The sequence below is a fragment of the Quercus suber genome, unplaced genomic scaffold (assembly GCF_002906115.3).
Source record: "Quercus suber isolate HL8 unplaced genomic scaffold, Cork oak 2.0 scaffold_137, whole genome shotgun sequence".
NCBI lineage: Eukaryota > Viridiplantae > Streptophyta > Magnoliopsida > Fagales > Fagaceae > Quercus > Quercus suber.
Window position 1 is genome coordinate 381,819 of NW_027069599.1, and position 20,566 is coordinate 402,384.

Sequence of the window (20,566 nt, forward strand, 5' to 3'; positions counted from 1 at the left end):
CTATATTCTTATTTCAATAAAAAAAAAAAATTTATTCTTTTTTCTCAAACTGTCCCGACATATTATTTTCCCTCTTTTACTCGTTCATTAACTAGTTGGCAGTTGGCGCTTGGATTAAAAAATAAATAAATAAATAAATAAAAATCCAAAACAGTGCCAGTAGTACCAAACCAGCACTACCCCCTTTTCCCACTCAACATTTAAAAACCCACTCTGCAATTCTCAACTCCTTCATTCACATTTTCACACCATAAACTCAAACTCAACACTCTTCTCCAAAAACCGCCAAAACCACCACTTCACTCGGCGGCGCCACCACCATCAACCGCCAAAAAAAAACTCAAGTCCACCGCAACCCGGCGGGTCAACTCACGAACTCAAGCACCGAGTCATCACGTGCCTGAACAAACTCTCAGACCGCGACACACTCGCCGTCGCAACTTCAGAGCTCGAGTCCATAGCCAAGTCCCTAAACTGCGAGTCGTTTTCGCCTTTCCTTTCTTGCCTCCACAACACCGACGCGTCGTCCAAGTCGCCGGTTCGCAAACAATGCGTGAGCTTGCTCGCTCTTCTCTCTCACTCTCATGGCGACTCTCTCTCTCCTTTCCTCTCCAAGATGATCTCCACCGTCCTCCGCCGCCTCCGCGACCCCGACTCCGCCGTCCGATCCGCCTGCGTCGACGCGGTCACCGCCATGTCGTTGAAAATCACGAAGCCTCCGTTCGCCGCTTTCTTCAAGCCTTTGATCGACTCCGTCTCGCTCGAGCAAGACCTCAACGCTCAGATCGGGTCCGCTCTGTGCCTCGCCGCCGCGATCGAGGCCTCGCCGGAGCCGGAGATAGAGGTGCTTCGGAAGAGCCTGCCGAGGCTGGGGAAACTGGCGAAGAGCGAAGGGTTTAAGGCCAAGGCGGCGCTGCTTGTGCTCATCGGAAGCGTGGTCGGAGTCGGCGGAGCTTCGAGTCGAGGAGTGTTGGATTGGTTGGTGCCGTGCGTGGTTGAGTTCTTGAGTAGTGAGGATTGGGCGGTGAGGAAGGCGGCGGCGGAGGCGTTGGGAAAAGTGGCCGTGGCGGAGAAGGATTTGGCGGCGGAGCACAAGGCGTTGTGTTTGAGTTCTTTGGAGAGTCGGAGATTTGATAAGGTACGTTTGTAATGTATTTATGTATGTATATTCTTTTAGTGAAATAATTTGGATTGTGTTTGGTTACTAAGAAAAATAAAAGGTCGGAAAAGAAAATTAGTTTGGTGAGAAAAAAAAAAAAGGTGGGAACAGAAAATTTTGGAACTTTAGTCATATCATGGGACCTCAAGTTTATAGTAAGTGATTGGTTAATATTTGACCTTTTGAAGATATGGAAATCAAAACCAAAAGTGGATTTAAATTAAAATAAATAAATAAATAAATAAAATTGTAATCTGGTTAAGTTTTGAACCAATTAGGAAGTAACACGGTAACAAAGAGTTCAAATAGAATAGAATGATGGAAATGAATATATGGGGTCGACTCGAGTTAGTCTTTGAGGATCTATGGCCGACCCCAAAATTTTACGATTGAGGCTTGGTTGTTGTTGTTAAAAATCTGATTAAATTTGGTGTAACAGGTCAAGGTTGTACGGGAGACGATGAATCTAACCTTAGAGTTGTGGAAGGATGTTTTTGGTATATCTGAGGAGGTTCCTATTTCATCTCAGTCTAAATCTTCTTCACCAGGTTAGCATTTTAGAACTTCAATTTTAGTTGTTTTTGTCTTGCTTGGTTTTTCAATCTTTTAGTACTTCATGATGTGTAAATAAATTTGAGGCCACTGTTAGAATTTTGTGGAGTGAATGCAATACAATTGGAAGTTTGCACGAAGAACCATACATTGATATGTCCAATTATAGTGTTTTGCTTTCAAGGTTACAGTCATTTGTACGGTTTTGTGCTTTTCTTTCTACACTGATGAACCTTATCTAATGCCATCTGGTTATGTTTTGGGTGTTTCTACATGGGTCCAGATAATGGTAGTGGTCGATGCTTCCCTCCCATATCCAAAAGTTCCAATGATGATGGATATAAGACTCCTAAACCGAAGAAAACAGTCCCCACAAACAGGTCCCCTCCTTCAAATGATTCATTAGTGACCACTACCAAAAGAGAGAGTCCTCCGAAGAGTAATGACAGGAATTCAAGTGCAGCCGTGATTCGTAAGGTGGACCACAAGAAACCCTCAGGTTGGAAAATTGAAGTTGCAGTACCAAACTCTCTCTCATTGAAGGTGGCTTGTGAAGATGATATCAAAAGGAGTGACTTTGAGAGGTTGGAATCAGGAGAGAATGAGAACAGTGGGAATTCCAAGCCGGAAACAAAGCGTGTCCTGTTTGGTAAGATCCGAGATGAAAAAGTGCATAAATTTGGTGGTTTAAGATCAGGGTCTCGTGTGGTCCCGTTTCAAGATGATCAGGACGCTGACTTGGGTGATGTAGTCAGCAACACATTTGAAGAAGTTGATGAGAATAGCAAAGAGGCTGAGGAAGTGTCTTTGATCCGTGAACAACTTCTTCAAATTGAAAACCAGCAATCCAATCTGTTAGAACTTCTCCAGGTATGTTGCCAAAGCTTGGTATCACTTGTCTCCCTTCATAGTAATTCACTCAATTGAATGCCAATTTCATTTTAAGGGCACATTTAAGCCTGCAGGTTTTACTGCAGTTATGTGCTTTTGTTATTAGTAAAAGTTGCAACATGTCAACTGAACTTAGCTCCTGGAATGCCATCTCCTTTCATAATGTTTTGCCAACTTCGTGAAGGCTTTGTCAATAATATTGTGCCTGATAAATGTTTTAAGACTTTTGTACTCATATTTTCCTGCTTTACTTAAATCCAGAGATTCATTGGGAGCTCCCAGATTGGAATCAATTCCCTAGAGTCGCGTGTACGTGGCCTAGAGATGGCACTGGATGAAATTTCGCATGATTTGGCACTTTCAAGTGGAAGGATCCCAAACAGTGATTCTGCAGAAAACACATGTTGCAAGCTGCCTGGTGCAGAATTCTTGAGTTCCAAATTCTGGAGGAGGGCAGAAGGCCGGTATTCTACTTCAAGGTTCCCATCTTCTGGAAGCATACCATCACCCAGTGCCATGCGTACCATACCTAATAAAGATGGTAGCACTGAATCATATGACCGGGTGAGCCAAAGATTTCAACACCAAAATAGGTTTGAAACTGTTGCAAACCCATTGGCAGATGAACGTGACGACTCAAGGAGGATTTTAAGGCGTTACTCGAACAATATGCCAAAGAACACAGTCCAAGATGTTGAGAGGGTACAAGTTTGCAATGCCAGTAGGTTTAATGGGGCTTCACCTGCCAGTTTCACAGCACAGAGAACCTGAGCAACAGGTAGTCTTACATTTGATTCTAACAATCTATATTATAATAATTATTCTCTACCAAGTGGTTTGGCATCGTAACTATTTATATTGTTGCGTCTTGTAATTAGTACAACTCCTTTTTAGGAATGGTCACTCGGTTTGAATATATTACTTCAGCTTAATAATTCCATTTATGATGCATGTGTACTTATTAGTAATCATATGTAGTAGTCAGCCAAAAAATATTTATCTTAAGATCTTATACCACTTCCATCATGTCTCGGAATTATTTGTCTTGTGAATTGCATGTTACCCCTAAAGAATCTGGTTTTTAAAATCAATTTTATTGACTGCTATTTACAGATAATCTGCTTGGTTGAAATAGAGTTTCAATGCCAGATATCAGTTGAGAGAAGCACTATTGGTCATAAATTTAAAAATGACAGAGAACGGATCTGGCTGTTTATCAAGTCTGCAATAGAGGTATATGAATGCGACATATCCGATTCAAAGCAGGAGAGTAGGGCTATTTATTTTTTGTAAAGCTTCTATCAGCGGCAGCATCCAGTTTTAAATGCCATACAAGTGCAAGTCTCCTTTGCATTTGTGATTTTTATTTCATACGTGTACCACTACCATCCCTGGTAAAGAGCTTAATTTGTATATAAGAGTCTCACATGTCTTTCCTCGGTTTGTTCTTACTTGGTTCTACACGGTAAATAAGCTTCCATTTATTGGGATTTAATGCCTATCTAGTTCACAGAAACGCTAGCAATATGCTATTTATGCAATCTTTTTCTCTCCATCCTTTATTTGTAAATGTAATACAGATGTGACAATATAAAACTTTGGACTAGATCCTGTGTTGTGCTGGCAAATAGCACTCAAATATTCAGTATGCAGGCAAATTTTCAAAGACAATGAAGACCCATGTTGAAATGACTTGGTAAATGGTAAGGCAACCATAAGTATTTTCATGTCCTGCTACCATCAAACTGATAAATTGCTATTCATATCTATGGCTTGAAGTGCCCAAGAATGGTGTTTTCTTGAAAGCTTTTGTAAAATCAACACACTTTTTTACATTTGAACACACTGGGTTTGAAACCAAGTACCAACAATATTGGAATAGTTACCTCTCTCTTGGGAGAGAAAAAGGAATGGGTTGAAATTGAAATTAAAGGCACATTTCATTCATTCTGTTGTTTGGAAGTTTTAGTAGATATGATGGAATGACTAGGAAGAAAAATACATTTCATTCTATTTTCTCTTACTCATTCTTCCCAAGATAGGAGTAATTCCCATTCCCTTAATGAAATGGGGTAGAATATTAAGTTTATTCCTATTTGGGGAGAAAAAAAACCATAAAAGGAGAATGATATCGAGGTCAAGACAAAGCTTAAAAATAGTTCCTTATGTACAATATATCATGTTTTTCAATTAAATTTAAACACATGATTACATTGATTAATTAAGCACATACATTGTTATCATTTTGAAGAATAATTTAGTTGTGTTTGAATTAAATTGAAGAACTTATTGAACTTTGTTTAAGGAATTGTATGTGTACCTAAGTTTTACCCTAAGAGTTTGTTTGTTTAGAGGTGAAACAGGATGGATGAAAATTTTTGGAGAGAAAATAGGAAGGAAAACTTTTTTGGAGTGTGTTTGGTTGGGTGAGGAGGAATGAAAATAAATGGTAGGGTTAAGTGTTTTCTCTCTAGACCCACCAAAAATTTTCTTCTCAAAATGGAGAGAAAACTGAGTGGAGATAATTTTTTTCTTGATTGACAAAAATGCCCATATACATATGCACATGGGCTTCTTCAAGTTACCTTTATTATTATTATTTTTCTTCCCTAGTTCTCTGTTGCCTTGTTCTTTCTGGGCAACGTTGCATTTTTTTTTCCTTCTAATTTCTTTTTCTGGGCAACATTACATTTTTTTTTCTTCTTCCTCTTTTGATTTTCTAGGCCTGGGCATCTTTTTTTTTTTTTTCCTCTTCTGGGCAGTAACGTTGCCTTCTTTTTTCATTTCATTTTCTAGGGTCTGGCGTGATACTTTTTTTTTTTTTTTTTTTTTTTTTTTTTTTTTTTTAACTAGATGTGATTTTTTTTTTGAGACATGATTTTTAAAAAAAAAATTGGGTGATTGCTTTTTTTTTTTTTTTTTTTTTTGTGTGTGTTATTTGTCACTTTTTTTTTTTTTTTTTTGTTTAATTGGACATTATTCTTTAGCAAGGGTACATGAGTAAATTTATTTAAACTCATTTTTTTCACCCCTTCACTTTTCCACTCTCAACCAAACAAATAGGAGAGAAAATAAAATATTTTCTATCCTTCTACTTTTCCATAATTCTACCATTTTATATTTTTCTACTTTTCCACTCCTCCAATCAAACAGACCCTAAAAGAAAAGTTATATATTTAATTTCTTTAAGGTCAGGATTTTTGAGCTTGCTTTGTGCTTGGTTTTCAAAGTCTTAGGTTGAATGAAAATTGAGGTGGGTGAGGACTAATGCCTCTGCAACCAGATTTATTATTTTGTGTAACATATCACATGCAACACCTTCTCATATAAAATTGGATCCTATAAGTTTGGGGTTCACTCTCATATAAAAGGAGACGGTTACTAATAATACTTCTTCAACGAATACAAATCATGTGTTCTTACTTTTTTGTATTTTATTTTATACTCTATTAATTATAGCTTGCTACATTTTCTTTTCTTTTTTTATTTTTATAAAGTACTCTAAGTATAAAAAGGATAAAAAATTAGACATAAGTCATGCCATCGTTTGGTGAAACAGGAAAAAAAAAAAAAAAAAAAAATACACATGATTTTTATTTCTTCATCCACTTACAGAAGCCTGACCTAACCTATCTTTATCTATCGAAAGCTAAATCTTTCTTTCTTTAATTATGTATTAAAAGTACACAAACAAAAAATCAAAGAGAGTTTATTGAAAGTGACAGGAGTTCACATGTAAGGATTCCCACCTACCGAGTTCATCATGATCTAAAAACCTTAGGTGGTGCATGATTTTGTCCTTTGGACTTGATATGTTAGGTGTTGTGCTGTATCTAGTATGATTAATTAGAGGTATATAGTTTTCTGGTCAGCGTGTGCACAAGTTGACCTTAATTTCTTTCGATTGCTAAGTTGACCTTAACTTGCTAATAGACTGTAAACTCAACTTGGCTTCCATCCTTGATGATGGTAACTGGTAAGACACTGCAGGTTCAATCTGGCTTGTGTCTTTGAGCGTCTACGAGTTAATTTATTGTAGCAGAAAAAAAGTTGTGAGCAACTCAACACAACCTGACCATGACCCAAGCTTAGCTTGTGGCTAGCCAAACTTCCCATAAGCAACAATACCTAAAATTTCTGACATGGCTTGTCTTTAGTAAACATTAGAATAAGGATATGTGTCTGTATTTTAATGTGTCCAGTGCAATTTATGCATTAGACACAATCTCAACCCAAAAATTTCGGACAACTTATACAATAATGGGTTGTTGCTTCGGCACCTCATAGGTTAGGGTTTGAACTTTGAACTCAAACAATCCAACTCACTTAGCCTTAACAATTTGGCTTGCCTAATTTCGAGGCAACGTTTTGATTTCGTTTCTGTACAATCCAACTCAGTGAACTCACTGATGCATCGTTTTTTTTTTCCCCACTTCATTTTTAATAAAAGGTGAGAACCAGAGGAGGCTGGACTGATGCCCACAACACAAGAGGTTTTTTATTTCATCAAATAAAGCTAAAGTGTATGAGTTCAGATTCTCAGAGGTGAGAGGACATTATAATGCAGACAAGGCTAGGACTGACAGTTATAATACAAACCAAGGTAGAAGACATTACTATATTACAGAAGACCAAACAAAAGAACATTTTGTGGTAGCGGTATTTTTTTTTTTTTTTGATAGCAACACATAAACTTCATTCAATAACTAGGACAAATGTCCATTGACATTACATCAACCATAAGCTGGTCCGCAATAAAAGGGGGAGAGTCCTCCACCCATATTACACTTTCTAAAACTGATTTGGCTTCTTTAGCCATTGAGTGTGCAGCTATATTGCTGCTTCGTCTCGTGTGCAAAATCTTCCAGTTGTCAAACTTCTTAAGCCACCACGAGATGCCTTCAGTTACCTTTTGGATAGAGATTGCAGGGGTGATCTTACCCTTTAGAGCTTGAACAACTGCACTCTAAGTATAAAAAGGATAAAAAATTAGACATAAGTCATGCCATCGTTTGGTGAAACAGAAAAAAAAAAAAAAAAAAAAAAAATACACATGATTTTTATTTCTTCATCCACTTACAGAAGCCTGACCTAACCTATCTTTATCTATCGAAAGCTAAATCTTTCTTTCTTTAATTATGTATTAAAAGTACACAACCAAAAAATCAAAGAGAGTTTATTGAAAGTGACAGGAGTTCACATGTAAGGATTTCCCACCTACCGAGTTCATCATGATCTAAAAACCTTAGGTGGTGCATGATTTTGTCCTTTGGACTTGATATGTTAGGTGTTGTGTTGTATCTAGTATGATTAATTAGAGGTATATAGTTTTCTGGTCAGCGTGTGCACAAGTTGACCTTAATTTCTTTCGATTGCTAAGTTGACCTTAACTTGCTAATAGACTGTAAACTCAACTTGGCTTCCATCCTTTGATGATGGTAACTGGTAAGACACTGCAGGTTCAATCTGGCTTGTGTCTTTGAGCGTCTACGAGTTAATTTATTGTAGCAGAAAAAAAGTTGTGAGCAACTCAACACAACCTGACCATGACCCAAGCTTAGCTTGTGGCTAGCCAAACTTCCCATAAGCAACAATACCTAAAATTTCTGACATGGCTTGTCTTTAGTAAACATTAGTATAAGGATACGTGTCTGTATTTTAATGTGTCCAGTGCAATTTATGCATTAGACACAATCTCAACCCAAAAATTTCGGACAACTTTTACTTATACAATAATGGGTTGTTGCTTCGGCACCTCATAGGTTAGGGTTTGAACTTTGAACTCAAACAATCCAACTCACTTAGCCTTAACAATTTGGCTTGCCTAATTTCGAGGCAACGTTTTGATTTCGTTTCTGTACAATCCAACTCACTGATGCATCGTTTTTTTTTTCCCACTTCATTTTTAATAAAAGTTGAGAACCAGAGGAGGCTGGACTGATGCCCACAACACGAGGTTTTTTTTTTTCATCAAATAAAGCTAAAGTGTATGAGCTCAGATTCTCAGAGGTGAGAGGACATTATAATGCAGACAAGGCTAGGACTGACACTTATAATACAAACCAAGGTAGAAGACATTACTATATTACAGAAGACCAAACAAAAGAACATTTTGTGGTAGCGGTATAAATGGCCCAACATGTCCCAATACAAACAGTCGAACAAAAAAGTGAAGATTGTATCAAAAATGTATTTCCCGCTTCAGTTGAATAATTCCCTTTGCAGCAACCCTGTCAGCACACAAATTTTCTTCTCGACATATATGCCTAATCAATAATGATGACCTCTCATGGGCTTTAGATCAAGTACCTATAATCAAGGATTAGATTAGCTAAATTAAGGGGAAATAAAGTATGAGAATTTGAAAGCTAATGAACAGCCTGATTTTTTTTTTTTTTTTGAGAGAGAGTTTTTAACCTATGGTTTTAAAATATCATCAATAAATTTTATCAGCTGAGCTAACTGAACCCATAACAAAAATCAGTTTCTAGTTTCAGTATTATGAAAAAATAGTTGATATATATGAGCCGGTAAATTCCAAACTCCAAAGTAAAGACAGGCCATGTAATCATGCATAGCGTAAAGTCCACTTGTTGAAATAGATGGGTATTCCTACCAATAGATTGTAGTGTTGATATATATATGAGCCGGTAAATTCCAAAGTAAAGACAGGCCATGTAATCATGCATAGCCTAAAGTCCACTTGTTGAAATAGATGGGTATTCCTACCAATAGATTGTAGTGTACCAATATGTAAGACAAAGCAAAGAGTCCAGTTACCATTAGTGTCCCTTATTTTAGGCCTTCCAAAAGAGGTCTGCTTGAAAGGGATGGCCCAAGATCAAAGAGGTATAATTACTTAGCCCAAAGGCCCAACTAGTTAGCACCTACGCTAACACTTTACTAAGTTATACGCTTCTTGCAGAAGAGACCGAATGGCCACACTTGTGACATTAATAAAGGAAATAGGCACAAAAAAATGGAATTGAAAAACCAAAAATACCTCAAAAAAGAAGAAGAGAGATCAATATATGAAATTTATATATATCTAAAGCTTTTAGCGTAACATTTATTATTTCTATGCTCATGTTAAATCACCTCATCTGTCATATCATTAGTCTTTTTCATATTTATTTTTTAAATTTAATTTTTTTTACAATACTAACTATATAAATATATTGACTTTACAAATTCATTTTAGGCGGTTTTAACTTTACATATTCATTTACTTTAATTTTGATGTTATAACTAAATAATAAATCAATGGAAAATCAAAACAAAAGTATTATCTACATATATTCCTCTTGGATGGTTTTAAATTTAAATATTATTTTACCCTTTTATCTATATCTATATCTATATATATATCTAAAAGCTGAAATGTAGTATTTATTATTGCTATGCTCCTATTAAGCCACTTCATCCGTCACATCATTAGTCTTTTTCATTTTAATTTTTTAAATTTAATTTTTTTACAATACTAACTATATAAATATATTGACTTTACAAATTCATTTTAAGCGGTTTTAACTTTACATATTCATCTACTTTAATTTTAATGTTATAATTAAATAATAAATCAATGAAAAATCAAAACAAAAGTTTTGTCTTCCTTTATTTTTGCTCTTATTCTCATTCTCTTACTATAAATTTGTCACTATCTTCGATTCTATGCATATTTTCCTATACAAAAAAGGTTCTCCCTTTCTCTCTCAAAATTTTTTTTTTCATTTTTTGTTGGATTTATTATTATTATTATTTTTCTTGCATTTCTACCTTAGATTGATGAATATTCGTGTTTTTTTAGAATTCTACTTTTAATTTTTTATAATTGAAAAATGAAATCAATAAACAATATATTTTTTAAAAATTGTCTATAAAAAATGTATTCACAAGTCTTGCTTTATTATTGATGGTAAAAAAGATAGAACCTAATAGTTGCCCATAGGAGGATCTCCAACTACAGGTATGTACCCTCATTATCCTATTATTGGCTAATTCATATGTGTTCTTTGATGCAAATATATATATATATTTCATTTTATTTACAACACTAAAATAGTTTTAATGAATGATGTTCATCGTTGATCTAATTTGGAAAAAAAAAATCATATTGTAATGTGTTATATTTTGTGTTGTTGTCAGGATTTAGCTTATTTGGAAAACTACAAAATAGTTTGAACAAGCTGATAAAAAACAGTTAGTTTAGTTAAAGACAATGGTCTTTGTGTAATTTCCTTTCACTATTTAAAAATATTTTGTTTAACAAATTAGTATTAAATTGTTATGTATTTTTTATATGATGTTCTTAGATGCTTGAGTAATTTTTTTAAGTGTTTACAAATATTTTATGTTATTCTTCATCTTCTTATTTTATTAGTGTATTTTTTGAGATTTTTAAGAAAACAAATTCAATTTTGTGTTCAAAATTATTTATTTATATATTTATTTTTAAAATATTGGATTAGAAGTTAGATAAATTATGACAGTTGTGGGGACAATTTTTGCTTCACGGCCAAGGGCTAGACCAATTGGAGCCTTAGGCAATTTTTGCTTGTCCCACATTGGAAAGAATACCTCCCTCTTTGCACCTTATAAAGGATGAGCCAATGGTTGAAGAGTACCACTTTAAGGCTCCAATTGGTCTAGCCCTTGGCCTTGAAGCAAAAATTGCCCTCACAACAGTCTTAACACAGTACTTTAAAAAAAAAAAAAAAAAAAAAATTCTATACTTTTTTATTCCATACTGACACTACGTTGTGTTAAAACTTTCATAACAATGCAATTTTTCCCAGCTTCTTTCGCTCCCTTTGTACTGTTGCTGCCGAGGATTATATCTTCCTCCTCTTCTTCAGTAACCTTCAGTTTCTTCCACATTTCTTCGAGCTCTTCTGCCATGGTTAGACAGCCCCCACTCACCGTATATAGCAAGAGGGTACAAAGACTAGCCTTACCTCACAGGAAGGCCACACTACTCTTGCAGGAACGCAAGACCTCACTTGCTTCTACATGCGCTAGAGCATGGGCGCTAGAGCATGAGAGCAATGATTGAGCCACAACTTTTGTATAAACAATCACTTTTTTGTGGTAGCGGTATAAATGGCCCAACATGTCCCAATACAAACAGTCGAACAAAAAAGTGAAGATTGTATCAAAAATGTATTTCCCGCTTCAGTTGAATAATTCCCTTTGCAGCAAGCCTGTCAGCACACAAATTTTCTTCTCGACATATATGCCTAATCAATAATGATGACCTCTCATGGGCTTTAGATCAAGTACCTATAATCAAGGATTAGATTAGCTAAATTAAGGGGAAATAAAGTATGAGAATTTGAAAGCTAATGAACAGCCTGATTTTTTTTTTTTTTTGAGAGAGAGTTATTAACCTATTGTTTTAAAATATCATCAATAAATTTTATCAGCTGAGCTAACTGAACCCATAACAAAAATCAGTTTCTAGTTTCAGTATTATGAAAAAATAGTTGATATATATGAGCCGGTAAATTCCAAACTCCAAAGTAAAGACAGGCCATGTAATCATGCATAGCCTAAAGTCCACTTGTTGAAATAGATGGGTATTCCTACCAATAGATTGTAGTGTACCAATATGTAAGACAAAGCAAAGAGTCCAGTTACCATTAGTGTCCCTTATTTTAGGCCTTCCAAAAGAGGTCTGCTTGAATGGGATGGCCCAAGATCAAAGAGGTATAATTACTTAGCCCAAAGGCCCAACTATTTAGCACCTACGCTAACACTTTACTAAGTTATACGCTTCTTGCAGAAGAGACCGAATGGCCACACTTGTGACATTAATAAAGGAAATAGGCACAAAAAAATGGAATTGAAAAACCAAAAATACCTCAAAAAAGAAGAAGAGAGATCAATATATGAAATCTATATATATCTAAAGCTTTTAGCATAACATTTATTATTGCTATGCTCATGTTAAATCACCTCATTTGTCACATTATTAGTCTTTTTCATATTTATTTTTTAAATTTAATTTTTTTTACAATACTAACTATATAAATATCGACTTTACAAATTCATTTTAGGCGGTTTTAACTTTACATATTCATTTACTTTAATTTTGATGTTATAACTAAATAATAAATCAATGGAAAATCAAAACAAAAGTGTTGTCTACATATATTCCTCTTGGATGGTTTTAAATTTAAATATTATTTTACCCTTTTATCTATATCTATATTTATATATATATATATCTAAAAGTTGAAACGTAGCATTTATTATTACTATGCTCCTATTAAGCTACTTCATCCGTCACATCATTAGTCTTTTTCATTTTAATTTTTTAAATTTAATTTTTTTGCAATACTAACTATGTAAATATATTGACTTTACAGATTCATTTTAAGCAGTTTTAACTTTACATATTCATCTACTTTAATTTTAATGTTATAACTAAATAATAAATCAATAAAAAATCAAAACAAAAGTTTTGTATTCCTTTATTTTTGCTCTTATTCTCATTCTCTTACTATAAATTTGTCACTATCTTCCATTCTATGCATATTTTCCTATACAAAAAAGGTTCTCCCTCTCTCTCTCAAAAATTTTTTTTTTCATTTTTTGTTGGATTTATTATTATTATTATTTTTCTTGCATTTCTACCTTAGATTGATGAATATTCGTGTTTTTTTAGAATTCTACTTTTAATTTTTTATAATTGAAAAATGAAATCAATAAAAAATATATTTTTTAAAAATTGTCTATAAAAAATGTATTCACAAGTCTTGCTTTATTATTGATGGTATAAAAGATACAACCTAATAGTTGCCCATAGGAGGATCTCCAACTACCCTCATTATCCTATTATTGGCTAATTCATATGTGTTCTTTGATGCAAATATTTTTTTTTTCATTTTATTTACAACACTAAAATACTTTTAATGAATGATGTTCATCGTTGATCTAATTTGGAAAAAAAAAATCATATTGTAATGTGTTATATTTGTGTTGTTGTCAGGATTTAGCTTATTTGGAAAACTACAAAATAGTTTGAACAAGCTGATGAAAAACAGTTAGTTTAGTTAAAGACAATGGTCTTTGTGCAATTTCCTTTCACTATTTAAAAATATTTTGTTTAACAAATTAGTATTAAATTGTTATGTATTTTTTATATGATGTTCTTAGATGCTTGAGTAATTTTTTTAAGTGTTTACAAATATGTTATGTTATTCTTCATCTTCTTATTTTATTAGTGTATTTTTTGAGATTTTTAAGAAAACAAATTCAATTTTGTCTTCAAAATTATTTATTTATATATTTATTTTTAAAATATTGGATTAGAAGTTAGATAGATTATGACAGTTGTGGGGACAATTTTTGCTTCAAGGCCAAAGGCTAGACCAATTGGAGTCTTAGGCAATTTTTGCTTGTCCCACATTGGAAAGAATACCTCCCTATTTGCACCTTATAAGGGATGAGCCAATGGTTGAAGAGTACCACTTTAAGGCTCCAATTGGTCTAGCCCTTGGCCTTAAAGCAAAAATTGCCCCCACAACAGTATTAACACAATACTTAAAAAAAAAAATTCTCTACTTTTTTCCCCTTTGGAATTGTACTCTTTTGTTTTTTTTTTTTTTAGGGGAAAATGGTTACAATCTTTTATTTTTCCCTTTCTTTTTTATTTTAATTTGTAGTTTTGATGAGTTTTATTAATTTTTTTTAGTTAAGTTTTTTGGTGTTTTTGATTGTATGGTAGAAAAAATTGGATTTGAGAAAGTTTGTTTAAAACTAAAAAAATAATTTCCAAATTTTATATACTTTTTGATGTTACACAAAATATTATAAATAAATTTTATTAAAATATTAATATTTTCACTAACTTACTTTTTTTAATTCTTGAGAAAAATTGCATTATTTTGATTTTGGTACGACAAAAATTATGTATTACATTTGTGATTGTCACTATAATAAATGAAAATATGATTATGAATTACATTAGTATTTATTAAATTATTCCAAATTGAAATATATATTGTAGGGTTGGGATTTGTGGCCCAAGCCCAAAACAATAAATTTGTAGAGTATGGGTGAAAGAGCTAGGTTAAGTATGGGATTAACAACAACGAATCACAACTTTCAAGCACAGGCTAACATGAGTCTACACGTAAAGAATGAATATCCGAAGAGCTATATTATTGATTATCTGATGAACACAGATCTTAGGGTTACAGTCAAGTTCTCTCTCTGTCTGTTTTTCCTCTTTTTTTCTAGCGCCGTCTGTGGGAAGAGCTTGAGTGTAAGGGGAAGTAGCAGCAGTTGATCATGGCTGAACCAGGGCAACAACTGGCAGAGTCTGGGGCGTCCCAACATATAGACCCTTTTCTCAATTTGGAGCGGAGACAAGACCGTGAAGGCAGTGTGCATACTACACACACTGAACGAACTCAACCTCGTGGCGAAAATCATGTTTCTCATGCAAAGAAAAAACAGCATGCAAATAGAGATTGAAAGGTTAAGAAGGGAGCCGCGCCATGCGAAAAGAAAACGTGCTGCCTCGCACTCTGATGATGACTCAGGTGACGAACAAGACATCACTTATGAACAAAGGTCTCAAACTCCAATTAGTGAATCTTTTTCATATGAGGATGAACATCCTCGCAAGAAGCAACCTCAAAAGCCATCACATGGAGGGGTGGGAAATGAGCAAGGCTTTGAACCAAATCTTCAGGTCACCGTTCACGCGTAGGATTGAAGGAGCGAAACTTCCTCGGCATTTCAACCAGCCAACCTTTACTATTTACAACGGTAAAACTGACCCTGTGGAGCATGTGAGCCATTTTAACCAAAGGATGGCTGTCTACTCCAGAGATGAAGCTCTGATGTGCAAGGTATTCCCTTCTAGCCTTGGACCCGTGGCCATGAGGTGGTTAGACAACTTGAAAGCAGACTTCATCAATTCCTACCAAGAGCTCAGTCAGGCTTTTGGTTCACGTTTCGTCACATGCTGAAGGGTGGCCAGGCCTTTGTCTTCTCTGCTATCCTTGAGCATGCGTGAAGGTTAGTCCCTTAAGGCATATTCGGATAGATATTGGGAGATGTTTAATGATATGGAAGGCAACTTTGATGCAATGGCCCTAGACACGTTTAAGCTGGGTCTCCCCACTGATCATAGTTTAAGGACATCCTTGTCCGGCAAGCCTGTCACTAACATGCGTTAACTTATGGACCGTATTGAAAAATATAAAAGGGTTGAAGAAGATCAGCAGTAAGGGAAGGGTAAGGATAAGGTTATCCCCCAGGACAGAAAGGACTTCAAGTCGGATCGTTACAACAAAAATAAGTGGAGGAGAGATTTTGCTGGGCAGTCGGGCTCAGCAAATGCTCAAGCAGTCAATACAGTGTTCAAGGAGCCAGTTCATCAAGTCCTGGAAAAGATCAAGAATGAATCATTCTTTAGGTGGCCGAGTAAAATGGTAGGGAACCCTGAGAGACGCAATCACAATCTCTATTGTCAATACCACCAAGACCATGGGCATGCCACTGAAGACTGCAAAAGTTTATGGGATCATTTGGACCAGTTGGTCCGTGAAGGCAGGTAGAGGCACCTTTTGCACCACTCCAGTGGCCGAGGAGGTCAGGTGAATTTCGAGTCTGAGAAGAGGGATTCTACGAAACCTCCATTAGGTACTATTAACGTCATTGTCGCAGCACCAGGAAGAACAGGGTCCTGGCCGTCCAAAGTTATGTCAATGGATCGGCTACCAGCAGGGAATATTGGCTGAGATCCGAGGAGCCCTAGACAGGCTGTCCCGCCCATGTTAGGCTTTTCGGACGAGGATAAAGCTGGAACCATCCAACCTCACGACGATGCTTTGGTAGTCACACTCAGGATCGGAGGATATGATGTGAAGAGGGTGATGGTGGACCAGGGTTGCGCGGTGGAGATTATGTATCCTGACCTTTTCAAGGGGCTGAACCTCAGGCTTGATGACTTAACTCCATACTATTCTCCCCTGGTCAGTTTCGAGGGGAGGATGGTCACCCCGAAAGGACAAATACGGCTGCCCGTACAGACTGGCTCAGAAGTGGTTGAAGTGGACTTCATTATTGTAGATGTTTATTCCCCTTATACGGCAATTGTAGCCAGACCTTGGCTACACACGCTAGGGGCTGTTTCCTCCACTCTGCATCAAAAAGTCAAATATCCATCCGAAGGGCGCGTTTGTGAAATCCGCGGAGATCAATCCTCGGCTAGGCAATGTTTGGTGGCTGCCATACGACACGAGCTTGAGATTGAATCCTCAGCTAGGGCGGAAGGAGACCTATAGCAGTTAAGGGGTCGGTTATCACTCGTCGAAGGACATGATGAAGGCGCTAAATGCGAGGACCTAGTGCAGGTTTTAATTGGGACCAATCCTGAAAGATACTTTCAAATCAGATCTCAGATACCTCAACCAGAGAAAGAAGAGCTAATTGATTTCCTTAAAAGAAATATTGACGTATTCGCCTGGAGTACTTATGAAGCCCTAGGAGTGGACCCGGAGTTCATTTACCATCATTTGAGGGTTAACCCACTGAGTGTACCCAAGAAGCAGCCTCCTCGGCGGCCATCCAAAGAGCATGCGGATGCAGTCAAAGAGGAGGTGATGAAGCTCAAACAAGCTGGGGCTATTAAAGAAGTTTTTTATCCCGAATGGTTGGCAAATACTATGGTGGTAAAGAAGAAGAGCGAAAAGTGGCGAGTTTGTGTGGACTTCACGGACTTGAATAAGGCTTGTCCTAAGGATCCTTTTCCTATGCCAAAGATTGATCAATTAGTAGATGCTACTGTTGGCCATCCTCGGATGAGTTTCTTGGATGCTTTCCAAGGTTACTATCAGATACCATTAGCCCCAGATGACCAGGAGAAAACCGCTTTTGTTACCCCCATTGGTAATTACCACTATAAAGTGATGCCATTCTGTTTGAAAAATGCAGGTTCTACTTATCAGCGGATGATGACCAAGATGTTTGAATCACAATTGGGCAAAAGTATTGAGGTTTATATAGACGACATAGTGGTAAAAAGCAAGGTTATTTCTGAGCATTTGAAGGACCTTGATAACGTTTTTGAAACCCTGAGGAGACATAAGTTGCGCTTGAACGCCTCGAAGTGCTCATTTGGTGTGGGATCAGGAAAATTTTGGGTTACATGGTAACGCACAGGGGAATTGAGGTCAATCCCGATCAGATAAAGGCTATTCAAAATCTGCAGCCTCCTCGGAATCCGAAAGAGGTTCAGAAGTTAACAGGGATGACAGCTGCTTTGAACCAATTCATCTCCAGGTCCGTAGATAGGTGTAAACCCTTTTTCTCGCTGATCAACAAGTGGAAGGGATTTGAATGGACTGAAGAATATGCCTCAGCTTTCCAACAACTTAAAGACTACTTGGCTCGGCCACTAATTATGTCTAGCCCTGAACCAGATGAGGTCTTATTTGCCTATATCGCGGTGGTCCCCCATATTGTAAGTTTAGTGCTGATAAGAGTGGATCAAGGTATACAAAGGCCGGTTTACTGTGTAAGTAAGTCTCTACATGAGGCCGAGATCAGATACTTGCCATTGGAAAAAGCTATTTTGGCAGTAGTACTTGGAACACGAAAATTGCCCCACTACTTCCAAGCACATACTGTCGTTGTACTCAAACAACTCCCACTTAAGACAGTACTCCGAAGTGCCGACTACACGGGGAGGATACCCAAGTGGGGTACTATTTTAGGAGCCTTCAATATCAAGTATATGCCTTGCACTTCAGTTAAAGGGCAGATCCTTGCGGACTTAGTGGCCGAGTTCACGGAGCCCAGCTTAGAAGAAGTAACGACAAAGAGAGACATGGATGGAAAATCAGTTGGCATGATTTCTCAACAAGATCCTGCCCGTTGGGAAGTGTATGTAGACGGCGCTGCAAACCAGAAAGGTTCTGGAGTAGGGCTAGTCTTGATATCTCCAGAAGGAATCGTCATTGAAAAGTCATTAAGGTTGGATTTCGGTGCAACCAATAATGAGGCAGAGTATGAAGCCCTATTGATGGGAATGTCTATGGTCAGAAGAATGGGAGGAAAAGCCGTGGACTTGTTCTCAGACTCAAGATTAGTTGTGGGCCAAGTACAGGGGGAGTTTGAAGCGAAGGATGAAAGAATGCAAGGATACTTGAATCGAGTCAAACGTCTGCAGGCGGAATTCGAATTTTTCAGCTTGCTACATGTTTCTAGAAGTAGTAACGTGCACGCAGATTCTTTGGCCACACTAGCCACCTCTTCGGAGCAAGACTTGCCGAGAGTTATCCTCGTCGAGGATTTCCATGAGCCCACCGGAACAGGAGGGGATGCAGTTCAAGTCCACCAGATCCGAGATAGTCTCTGCTGGATGGATCCCATAATCAAATTCTTGAAGGATGACACTTTGCTGGAAGAGCAGGGAGAGGCTGATAAGATCCGAAGGAAGGCTACCAGATTTTGGCTGTCCGAAGACCGAAAGTTATACAAACGTTCCTACTCAGGACCATACCTATTATGTATTCATTCAGAGACGGCTGAGTCGCTACTAGAAGAGTTGTATGAAGGAATTTGTGGGAGTCACACTGGAGGTAGGTCGTTGGCCCACTGAGCCATTACTCAAGGGTATTGGTGGCCGAACATGCAAAAAGAAGCTCATAATTATGTAAAGAAGTACGATCAATGTCAGCGATTTGTGCCAAACATACACCAACCAGGTGGAGTCCTCAACCCACTATCTAGTCCGTGGCCATTTGCCCAGTGGGGTTTGGACATAGTGGGTCCATTCTCAAAGGCTGCAGGAAACAGGAAGTACCTTCTGGTCGGCACAGACTATTTCACGAAATGGGTCGAAGCTGAGCCTCTGGCCAATATCCGAGACATAGATGTGCAAAAATTTGTATGGAAGAGTATTGTTACTCGTTTCGGAGTTCCTCATACTCTCATCTCGGACAACGGCTTACAGTTCGACAATAATGCATTTCGGAGTTATTGTAGTGAACTGGGAATCACGAACAGATACTCTACCCCTTCCTATCCTCAGGGGAATGGGCAAGCTGAGGCAGTTAATAAATTCATAGTTAATGGATTAAAAAAGAGATTGGATGATGCGAAGGGCAAGTGGGTTGAAGAGTTGCCACACGTGCTTTGGGCTTACAGAACTACGCCTCGCAGATCTACTGGGGAAACTCCTTTTTCGATGACTTATGGCGCTGAAACTATCATTCCTTTGGAAACGGGGTTCCCAACTTTAAAAACTAGCTCGTTCAGTCTGACCAGTAATGATGAACTCCTCGGAGCAGGCTTGGATTTAATCGAAGAAAGAAGAGAAAACGCAATGGTTCGGCTAGTGCATTACCAGCAGAAACTCAGGCAGGGCTATGATGCCAACGTCAAGCTAAGACCCTTAGAACTCGGTGATTTGGTACTCAGAAAAGTCGTTGGCACTGCGAAAAACCCAGCCTGGGGGAAATTAGGGCCAAACTGGGAGGGACCATATCGCATTACTTCAGGGGCTGGCATTGGGGCATATTTCCTAGAGGACTTGGATAGTCATGTAATACCACGCCCCTGGAATGTAAATAACCTCAAATGGTACTATTATTAATCGAATCATTTCTTTGTTCATTGTGATAACTTGTCATCCTTATCGGTTCTCTAAGTGTTTAAACTTAAATCCAATCATGCTTGTAGTCCTCGGACCAGATGATTTTGGGTTAGTTAACACTCCTTATCAGTTCTCTAAGTGTTTAAACTTAAATCCAATCATGCCTGTAGTCCTCAGACCAGATGATTTGGGTTAGTTAACACTCCTTATTTGTTCTCTAAGTGTTTAAACTTAAATCCAATCATGCCTGTAGTCCTCGAACCAGATGATTTTGGGTTAGTTAACACTCCTTATCGGTTCTCTAAGTGTATTAACTTAAATCCAATCATGCCTGTAGTCCTCGGACCAGA

General features: G+C 37.1%; 2 protein-coding genes across 2 annotated transcripts; both read left to right on the plus strand.

The window, feature by feature from the left end:
* Nucleotides 1-491: 491 nt before the first annotated feature.
* LOC111996814 (TORTIFOLIA1-like protein 4) lies at nt 492-4,208 on the plus strand. Its single transcript, XM_024028819.2, has 5 exons — nt 492-1,138; nt 1,599-1,707; nt 1,995-2,581; nt 2,864-3,380; nt 3,716-4,208. The coding sequence occupies exons 1-4, from the start codon at nt 617-619 to the stop codon at nt 3,371-3,373; spliced, it is 1,728 nt and encodes a 575-aa protein (XP_023884587.2). The 5' UTR covers nt 492-616; the 3' UTR covers nt 3,374-3,380; nt 3,716-4,208.
* A 12,181-nt stretch (nt 4,209-16,389) lies between these two features.
* On the plus strand, nt 16,390-19,220 carry LOC136068839 (uncharacterized). Its single transcript, XM_065776589.1, has 5 exons — nt 16,390-16,829; nt 17,013-17,289; nt 17,380-17,506; nt 17,552-17,726; nt 17,780-19,220. Exons 1-5 carry the CDS (start codon nt 16,390-16,392, stop codon nt 19,218-19,220), a joined length of 2,460 nt encoding a protein of 819 aa, XP_065632661.1.
* The last annotated feature ends 1,346 nt before the right edge of the window (nt 19,221-20,566 follow it).

Excerpts from the sequence above, each read along its gene's own strand:
- LOC136068839 (XM_065776589.1), top strand. The coding sequence starts at position 16,390 with ATGTTAGGCTTTTCGGACGAGGATAAAGCTGGAACCATCCAACCTCAC. Across the intron at positions 16,830-17,012 it reads GGAGATCAATCCTCGGCTAG|ATCTCAGATACCTCAACCAG; the intron begins GCAATGTTTGGT and ends CTTTCAAATCAG. Across the intron at positions 17,507-17,551 it reads CGCTTTTGTTACCCCCATTG|GTTCTACTTATCAGCGGATG; the intron begins GTAATTACCACT and ends TGAAAAATGCAG.
- LOC111996814 (XM_024028819.2), top strand. The coding sequence starts at position 617 with ATGATCTCCACCGTCCTCCGCCGCCTCCGCGACCCCGACTCCGCCGTC. Across the intron at positions 1,139-1,598 it reads AGAGTCGGAGATTTGATAAG|GTCAAGGTTGTACGGGAGAC; the intron begins GTACGTTTGTAA and ends TTGGTGTAACAG. Across the intron at positions 1,708-1,994 it reads GTCTAAATCTTCTTCACCAG|ATAATGGTAGTGGTCGATGC; the intron begins GTTAGCATTTTA and ends ACATGGGTCCAG.